The following is a 9,863-nucleotide window of genomic DNA, read 5'->3' as shown; positions in this document are numbered from 1 at the left end:
GCACGGCGGGAGCCCGCATGCGCCTGTGGAGAGCGGGGCGGGCCTGGCTCCGCCCGCCACTGAGGGAGGGCGGCGCGGCAGCGCGGTGTTGTCGTTCTCTCAGGAGGAGGTGACTGAGGTTTCTGTCAGGAGGAGTTAGTCTGCACGTTAATGTGTGCTCAGAAATGAGGAGCAACTAAGTAATTCTTATTCACGTTATAGAGTTTGGATAATGACGTTGTTAATACTAAAAGCACTACAAAGAGTAGGCTTTTTAAGCCTAGAGAGGTGAGTTGGTTTTGAATTAGTTTGTGAGGAAGAAAGAAATCTTTCCTTTTGAAATAGTTTGGGAATGTTGGCGTTGTATAAACCTTGTACCCTGGTACACTGGAAGGGTTATATTAAAAAAAAAATACACAAAAACAATGTTTGGATGGAAAGCTCTGTGTATAAGAAAATACCTCTTCTGAAAAATTATACACAAGATTGTTGTATTTTTCTCAAAATTTCAGCAAGTTCCACCCATTGTTGGGTTTTGATTAATAAACCCAAGTGTAACTCCATCAGGAATTCTCCCACTGTATCTAGAATTTATACCCTCTAATAATTAAATTATTCTTTTTGGGCTGTGAAAAACATGCGTAGTTTACTATTGAAAACTAGTAGAGAATTAGACTGTACATATGTTACTTCTGTAAAAAAGGAACATTAATAAATAATTCTGTTCTCTGCTTCTCAGGGGCAGATGTGGCCTTTTAAATTTTTGTGTATTACAGTGTTCTTCTTTTGTTCTGTTATCAGGGATATTTCACCAAAAAATGGCAGCAAAGTGTTTTTTTCACATGAAGTGTATGAGAAGTATTCATTGGCTCCAAGCCTCTCTGAACTGTGGCATTTATCAAACAGGTATATGCTGTTACATGAGTTTGTGCTGTTTGTCATCATCGTGTTGATTGATGGTTTGGGGGAAAGCTGCATGTTATCTAGCATGCAGGGATTTGTTATTGACTCCTTGGTCCAGTGCTTTACCTATTGTGAAACCTCAGAAAGTGAAAGAGTTTAGGTTGGGACCTCTGGTCTTGTCTTTTGGGAGGTGGAGTGGTATTTTGGGGGTTTGGGGATGGGGTTTCAGTTATTTTTTGGGAATGCTGCTTGTTGTTTTCTGCTTTCCCTTATGTACCAAAGAGGGATGAAGTTTGACCCATGTTCTTAACTAGTCACAGTAAGGATCCTGGAACCCATGCACCAGACCTAATGCTTTTTTAGAAACTGAAGTCTTACCGTCTGTCCATGTCTTAGTTTGTAGAAGGCTGATGATAGGCTACACTGAAATCCTTTTTACTTTTGTCTTGTGGAAGTAGCCAACATTGTTTACATAGATCCAACAGTGTCTTAGGTGCAGTGGAGATCCAATTAATACCTTGAGTAATGAAGAAACTGTATAGAGTGTTACCTAAAGAATGGGAAATGAAACTGTGTGAACACAGGTGGCACAGGTAGTATTGGTTGAGCAGTTTTGATGTATACCTTTTATTTTCTTAAGTTCAGGAAGTAGAATCAACACTTGTTTCACATAGTGAAAAGCATAACTCATGCTGCTGGATTTCAGAAGCTGGTGAAGTGTAAGCTATTTTTTTTTTTAAGGAATTATTAAGATGATAGGGAGGTACAGGTGACAAGTATCTCATGGTGGATGAACATTCACATCACAAAGAATGTGAATGGCAGACCAAGGTAGCTGCTGTGCCCTAAGTGGAGAAATAATTTGTTGTAAAGGGGAATTAGTGTATTTTTATGAATGGCACAGAGAACATGCATTTGAGGGGAATACCTGTCTACATCACATGACTCTCAGTATCCCACATCTTCAGGTAGAAAAGGTTCTTCTGGTTCATCTCTGTTGGAGCAACTTTCCCTTAACTGCAGAGATGAGCACAGCCCTTGAAACTTGCTACTCAGTACACTGGCTGTTACTGTAGGATTCTTCCGTTAGATGATGTAGCAAAAGGATTTCTGGAAGAGACATGACTGCACTTAAGAGTGGGATTGTGTTCAGTCGTGTGTGGTGGAAGTGGGTTTATAGCCAGAAGAGAGGTTGTAATCATAAGAACTCAAATTGATGGGACTTGATTGTGTGGCCATAGTCAAGAGGAAGAGAAATGGAATGTGTTGGGGCAAATGTGAAAGTAAAAGCTGGAGGAAATTTGCCCATTTTTGTGTTGGGGTTTCTGATAGATACTCACTAAAGCGTGTGCGCTGTCACTAGAGAAACTCTGAAGGCAGGTCGCTGATAAAATGAAGGGGGGAAATTTGAACCGTCAGCTCAAATAAAGTATAATGCTGTAAATATGGACAGAAAAACTCTGTCAGATTATTTTGGTTTGCACCCTGATGAAGACTGTGACAGCACTGCATGCTGAAATGATCTTGATGTGCTGCCATTTCATTCAGTGCTGAATGTAGCCAATTTAAGCTGCTAGAATTTCTTGATGTTTCCACATTGGCATATCTGAGTCAGCATCTTGTCGCTGCTGCAGCTTAATTAAATTTGCCAGTTTGTGCCACGAGGATAGACACATTCTCATATTCAGAGAGACAGCTGTGAAGTAATATTAAGAACTGTGGATGTGATACTGCTGGGTTTGAATAACACTTGAGATGTTTTCTGCTGCTGAAATCGTACCTTAAAAATATGCCTTTTCCAAGATCAGCAGTTAATGTTCCGTTAACCTTAAATATTTTCTTTCTCTGCAATGGTTATTTTAAATAGAGCAGGGCTAAGATGGCCTTCATATACTGAAGTTGTTTTTAGAACCAGCTTTATAATGTTACCTCTTTGTTGCTGTTAGAACAGCTAAGCCGCTTGCCTTAGCCCAGTGGTATTTTTGGCAAGTGCTTTCGGTGTTGTTTAGAGTAGAAAATATGACATTCTTGAATTGTGTGCTCCGTTTTTAGAAATTTCTTCATTGAAACCTGAAAATTCTATTGTTACAGTGAAGTATTTTTAATTTACCCCTTACAGTGAAGGAAAGGCTTTTTCTAGTTAAGTCTTTCTCCTTTACTGTCATAGCTTTGGTTCATAAGTTAGACCTGTCTGAGTGCAGACTGCTTCTGAACACCAACCATCAGTGAATGCCAAAATGGTGAGACATTTTAACTTTTCATTAAAAATGAGTGTTTCCAGAACAAAGAGAGTTTCATATTTAGCTTGTCACCTCAGTACTGAGTATACAGACAAATACATATACACCATTTTGTTTAAAAGAAAAAGAACTTTCTTTCCTCTTTAAATCAGTGGTAAACCTGCTATCAGTATTAAGAGTCAGTTTGATTGTGCAGGTGAAGTTTCAGAATAAGAAAATTCTTGTGCCGTAGACTAGGATTTGGAGTACTGTGGTATCTCACAGTGTATTTTGAGATATTTGAAGTGTAGGCTTGCATGACTGCTTTTATTAATTCTGACAAATATTAATATTTACGTGAAAACTGAAAGTTCTTTCATTTATTACTTTTCTTTAAGAGCGGCAAAGAAGAATGTGGAGGTGTGGGCAAACTCTTCAGAAAACAGGCAGACTGGTAGCATACAAGCTGCAGATCCAGTCGAAATGGAGACTAAAAGCACAACTTTTCCAGAACCGAGAATCCCTTATCCATTTACCTCTTGTTTGACTGAGAAGGAGCAGAAAACATATTTATATCTGATGACTAAGTACTCCAAAAAAATAAACCATCTTCAAGTTAATGCAGCAAGTCAAAGAGAATTATTCACATATCTGGTAAGTGGATATATATATAAGGACATACGAACACCACAGAGGGAGTCATACTTTTTTTTGTTTGTTTTGTTGTTACAAAGAGTTAAGGAAAAATTTAGTAAAAATGTTCTTAAATTCAGTTTGTAATAATTTCCTGTTTACATAGTATTGTGAATGATAATAAAGGTTTAAAGTGTTCAGGATAACATTTTTAATATAAATTGAAAGTGTATTTGGTAATTTAATTGAACGTGGGAGTGGTTTTTGTGGATTTTTTTTATTGTCGTTGTTTGGTTTGAGGTTTTTTTAGTAGTAGTCTAAACAACTGATGGTAAGTGTAGCTCTTTGGTACTTGATCGGAGACCCACACACGCCCCAAAAACCCCTCCGTTTTGTTTTTTTACAGGAATGAAGTTGAGAGGGGACCTTACTGTGATTTTAGCATTTCATAATGGCACGCAGGAGTCTTGTATAATGTTAGGAGATGGATGCATTTTGATGTGGTCTTTGACAGTACCCTTTAATGGGATCTTTCTTCATTAGCACATGAGGAGGTCCTGTGCATTGACCTTCGATGCTTGCCACATCAGTGCCTCTGGGAGGGGAAAGACACAAGTTCATACTTGCTCCTTAGACTCAGCAATGTTGTTTAAATAGGAAAAGGCTGTATCTCACGTTGATTGGAAGACTCATTTTGGTTGAACCCTGTACAACGTAGTTAATCAGCAGGCAACTTTGAGCCATTGCATTTGGCTTCCCATACTTTCTTGTTTATGTTAATTCCATTATTTTATTCTGCAACAATGGGAATGCCATTCCCAGGCAAAATCAGTACCTACTGCGTTGTTGCTACTTACGATGTAGTTGCTTATGAAGTTGGAGCTCGGTTATCGTTGTTGCTTTGTCATAGAAACTTGCTCCAATAATGTCTTGTAACCTTTTTTTTTGTTTTGTATGATAGAAGAAGCTTGCTGTTTGTTAGGAAGTGGTGCTTTATTATTTCGGGATTTTTTTATTTTTTTTTTTTTTTTTAGAAAAACGGACCATAAGTAAAAAGTTTCACTTAAGTGAAACTCTGAACATATGGAAAGATTTGCCAAATTGAGCAAACATGGAATCTCTGCCCTTTCTCATACCATCACCTGTACTCCCTCTCTGGAAATTTTGCTCGTTACATGCCTAGCCTACAGGATTCCATTCTGTCATAAAAATTAATTTCTTACTTTCCTCCTTAGCAAATGAAGGAAGTAGTAAACAATGAAATTGCAGAATTTATGAAATTTGCCCAAAATGCTGCAAAAAGCCACGCCAAAGATTATGATGTCATATCTGAAGATGCGCTGCGCTATACTGAGGTAATTACCAACACTGTGTTTTAATTCCTTCTTAATCTAATTGGAATCTGAATAAGATACATAGGCACCACTCGTGGGGGTCTGATGTTTCTGGAACTTCTGCTGATTCCCTGTTGGAACGAGACATTTCCTTTATGCTGTGCAGCATGGCTTGGCCCACAGTTTATGGTAGCCAATAAATACTGTGCAAGGGAGGTCATGCAGTACTGCACAGAGATTTAGTCATCAATTAAGTAAATTACATCTTCATATTTGGGAAGGGAGAAATTACATTTCAAGTGTGCATTTACATTAACAAGCTGCTCCTAAATGTACGCTACTGGGCAGAATGTTAAGCTTTCCTCCAGAGTAACACATTACAAAGTCACTTTAATGGGAGGCTGCTCAGTCTGTAATCATAATCATCTGCAAGTTCATGCTGTATTAAATACCCACTTGGATGATTCTGAAATACAAATGTGAATGCAACTTTATGTGTCATTCTTGGTTTAATAGCACATTTCAAGAAAAGAATTCAGAGAACCAGTTTGTTAAACTTTCCTATCTGTGGGTTGACTTGCTTTTGCTTGTTTTCCTCATAGGATCTTGCCTTAATTGAAATGGTCTACTTACATACTTTTGTTAAAATTTCAGTCTTTTCTAGTAAGTGCCACATCACTTTTTTACAGAATAAAACAGAAAAATAAATGTGTGTACTGGTGAGTAAAGCATTTAGTTAACTTCCAAAGGATTGCTTCAATTTCACCATCACACTTTATTACATGCTTTTTCATGCACAAGATAAATTGTAAATTAGTTCTCCTGTTAACGCACAGTTTGGGCGCACATGAGGACGAAAGTCTTGCTTTTTTCTAAAAATTGGGTTTGGCTTTGTAATTTTCTATCTTGCACTTGTGTGTTTTTTTTCTAAGTGATCTTGTTGTCTCATCACAAAATGTATATCCAAACTTTAAGTCCTGTTTATAGTTAAGTCGATATCCTGAGTTAAAAATGAAATGGAGGCACATGTTTGGTGTTAAACAATACTTGCAGAAATAACTCATTCTAGTTATTAAATAAAACATATATGTCTTGTACATACTTAAGATATCAGAAAAAATTATCTTGGTATCTGGAGTTGACATGAAAGCAAGTTTCAGTGCATACAGAACCTTCCTACGCTTTCACCTTTGCCACTTTTACTTGGGCCTAGTGTACGTTAGGTAGTAACGCAAAAATATACTGGTCCCTCTAAAAGCCAACATAAATAAACTGAAGTGAAAATAATTACCTGGTTTAGCACAGTTCAAACTGTACTAAAATTCTTTTTTTAAGATTATTCTATTATTGGTCTGAGCATGTGTGCATGCATTGTTAGCCTTGCGTATGAAGGGCTGAGGGGAATTTAGAGTATGTTTCAGTCCTGATTCAGTTCAGTGATTGTAAGGTTATTATAGAGTTGTACTGGTATCTCTTTAGTTTTTAAATACTGTCTCTAATGGGAAAAGCGAACAAGTCTGTTAGCAGTAATCTGCTAGATATACCTCTGTTCTCTGCAGAAAGTACATGCAAGTGCAGCTTGCAGAAAAAGCTGTTTTCAGTGAAATTCATGTGAAAGGTAGAAATGCATGAACTACTTTTTCTTCTTATGTTAGGAATTGTTACGTGCTTGTATTGGACATGTGCAGAAGTATCCCGAGTTCTACACACTCCAGGAGATCATGAGTATCATGGGAGGAAAGTTTCATACACAGTTGGCCTTTAGGCTGGAAAAAAATCTTCTCGTAATGGTAATATCTTATATACATACTGTTTTGGTGGTGTTTTCAAATAAGTAGAATGACATCTGGATTGCGTTATGCAAGTAATAAAAGTATTATTCAGTGCTTGGCTTAGGGATTATAATTTAAAAATGTTACTGAAATTAGTTTGGTAGTAAGGCTGTTAACACCCTTCACTGTATGTTTGCAATAAGAAGATTACATTAATAGATAGCACTAACTGTTTTTCATTTTAAGAAGTCCAATGTTGAGTCAACGTGATTTCAGTTAAAGCTGTTTTCTGTTACTGCTTGATTTCTTCAAGGGTACAGCAAGACGTGGAAAAACAGGTTTTCCTGCCATGCCTGTTGAGCTGCCCACAGATTATAAAACCATTGCATCTATTATAAGTCCAGAAAAACGGGCTTCTATTGTGCACAGTGTAAGTACCTTTTTATTGTCATTTTGAAGGCATATTTTGTAACGTGGCAGTGTTAAATTTCTTTGGTTTTTGTTTTTTTTTTTTCTTATCTTGCACATCTTACAGCATAGGAACATACACTGTATCATTATTTGTTCAGTGATTCATTTATAGCAATCACGCTACCCTCTTCAAAAGCTGGATTGTTACCTTTTGGACCTAGTGCCCCTTAAAGGGACTTCCTTTATTCTCTCAGTGAAACATTAGAGAGGTCTTTAAATTGAAACTCATCGTTTGTGAAATCTAGATAGAATTGTTCATTGCAGTGTTGTGCCTTTTAAACTTTGCTTTGCCGTTTCTAAGCTGGCATGTATGCTCTCTGTATGTCTGAGTGTACGTACATATGAATACATGTAGGTGTAAAGGTCTCTGATTTAAGAAAGAAGTACTGAGGGTATGAAGAAATACTTTAGACTGTCCAGTTTTCTGAAAAGTTGATTGAGTTAGCTTACCTGGGAATTTTTTTTGCTAAACATTTTGCCTTATTTCTGAGCTGAATAATTTTTAGATTCCATTCCACTTTATTGTTAAGTATCCAGTGTTTTTGTTTATCTTCCACAGAGAAAATAAATGAGTTTTTTCATTCCATAGAACTGGTTTTGTGACTGTTAATTCCTGATAATTTGTCACCGGCTAATTTAAGGAGTTTGTTCACATATCAAAACCCAAACTTTGAACAGAGGCACTGTGACTGCAAAGACACTTTAGCCCAAGGAGGTAGCAGAGGTGACACTGGAGAATAATATATGCGTCAAGAGATGATGTAGCTGTAAATGGAGAATATTTCTGATGATGTCTTGGGTGGCAGCAAAAATGAACATAGCTAGATTTTTCTTATTTCTCTCTCATGGCCCTCAGTGCTCCTGGGCTTCTGTTATCATCTTCTTAGTCCTTGATGTTCTCCTCCCACCTTGTGAGCATTCCCAGCCTCTTTTCATGGAAGCTTGTGCTCATAATGTTTAATAATGTTACCATTTCAATTCTGAGTTTGTATTCTTCATGTTTTTGTATTTGTCTTAAGATTTCTTTTTTAATATGTAATCTGTATTCAAACAACTGAGCAGTTTAACCATACTTTAATGTTAGATGTCTTTATTGTGCTATTACTTAACTTGTAAGAAGATCTGTAATATATGAGTGAGTGAATCTGGTTTGGGTTTTGGTTGGTTGGTTGGATTTTTCTTCTTCAGTGCACTCCCATATTTCACGATTATCCAAATTCCTAATTGACGTAATAATTCAAATTAATACAAGTGAACTGAGAGGTACAAGCTAAGAAGATATATTATTCTCATGCTACAAGGTGGATGTATAAGATTCAGCCAAAAACCTTCAGGGGAATTTTTTACTCTTTCATTTTACTCTGAAGCCTGCCACTGTGGTCATACCTGGGCTTTTGTCGCAGGGGCTTAATCAGTGTTTGGCTCAGTTTGGGGTTTTTCTTACGAATTTAAATTTATGTGTGTCTTAAAAACATTTAAAATGAAACTTTTTTTCTGTTTAGGATGTTAGTTCAGATTCAAATGCAGAAAAACTTGCTTTGAAGTACTGTCCTCAAGTTGTTCTGAGTAATCAGTCATTATTTACTTTACTGAATAATCATGGACTAAACTACAAGGAACAGTGGGAAATTCCAGTTTGTATTAAAATGATCCCTGTTGCAGGTATAGTATGTTTTTGTTATAAAAATTACAAGTTTTGTCTATGAAGACTTCTATATATTATCATTGTCCTGGTTTGAGCTAAATAGAACTAATTGTCTTTTTAGTGATTTTACTTTTCAGCTCAGTCTCTAAGTGGCTGTACTTGCTGAAACTAACGGCATGTTTTTCCAGACAGTTTTCACTCCTACAAGTGATAGTGCTGGTTTGTTATGTAAACTTGACAAGGCCACTGTCTCGCCGTGAGGGCGGTATCTGCACCTGTGGGGAGGAGCAGCCCCAAAACTGACCAACTAGGTATTCCATCCCACACACATCATACTCGGTATAAAGCTGAGAGACCATGAGGGTCTCAGCCCTTCCTCTTCCTTGCCCTCCCTGTTCTTGTTCTTCTCCTGAAATGGCCAAAGTCCAAGCAGAACCCTGCTAGTTTGTCTGCCTCCCAATCAGTGTGTTTCTGAATTCAGTTCCTGCATCCTGCTCCCACCTACTGCTCAGTCCAGACTGGGACTTTTCCAATGCCCTGCTCTGCAGAGTCTCTGACGGCATATACATCATTGGGGGTGGAGTGAGGGAAGGATTTTATATTCGTTTTATATATATATTTGTACATATTCTATTATTTTTCCTATTTATATTATTATCCTATAGGTCCAATGCCCTGCTCTGCAGAGTCTCTGGTGGCATATACATCATTGGGGGTGGAGTGAGGGAAGGATTTTATATTCGTTTTATATATATATTTGTACATATTCTATTATTTTTCCTATTTATATTATTATCCTATAGGATTAGTACTATTGTTTCATTAAATCTGTTAGTTTTATTTTCCAACCCATAAGTCTCTCTCCCTTATTCTCTTTCTCTTCCCCTTTTGGGGAGGGGAGAGGGAT

The 9,863-nt window shown here is 37.2% G+C and overlaps 1 protein-coding gene across 1 annotated transcript in view; it reads left to right on the top strand.

Annotated features, from left to right (window-relative positions):
- The window catches only part of LOC104541251 (little elongation complex subunit 2-like), a gene marked incomplete at its 3' end in the record, with an annotated part of 14,596 nt that overhangs the window by 1,244 nt on the left and 3,489 nt on the right, over positions 1-9,863 (top strand). Inside the window, exons 3-8 of the mRNA XM_010185259.1 lie at positions 781-885; positions 3,500-3,755; positions 4,970-5,089; positions 6,724-6,858; positions 7,154-7,270; positions 8,814-8,973. Of these exons, the coding sequence (XP_010183561.1) occupies positions 781-885; positions 3,500-3,755; positions 4,970-5,089; positions 6,724-6,858; positions 7,154-7,270; positions 8,814-8,973 (893 nt within the window). The remainder of the gene's footprint in view (positions 1-780; positions 886-3,499; positions 3,756-4,969; positions 5,090-6,723; positions 6,859-7,153; positions 7,271-8,813; positions 8,974-9,863) is intronic.

The sequence above is a fragment of the Mesitornis unicolor genome, unplaced genomic scaffold (assembly GCF_000695765.1).
Source record: "Mesitornis unicolor isolate BGI_N332 unplaced genomic scaffold, ASM69576v1 scaffold11310, whole genome shotgun sequence".
Classification (NCBI taxonomy): domain Eukaryota; kingdom Metazoa; phylum Chordata; class Aves; order Mesitornithiformes; family Mesitornithidae; genus Mesitornis; species Mesitornis unicolor.
The sequence above is the reverse complement of the archived record's forward strand: the minus strand, read 5'-3'. Positions and strand labels throughout refer to the sequence as shown.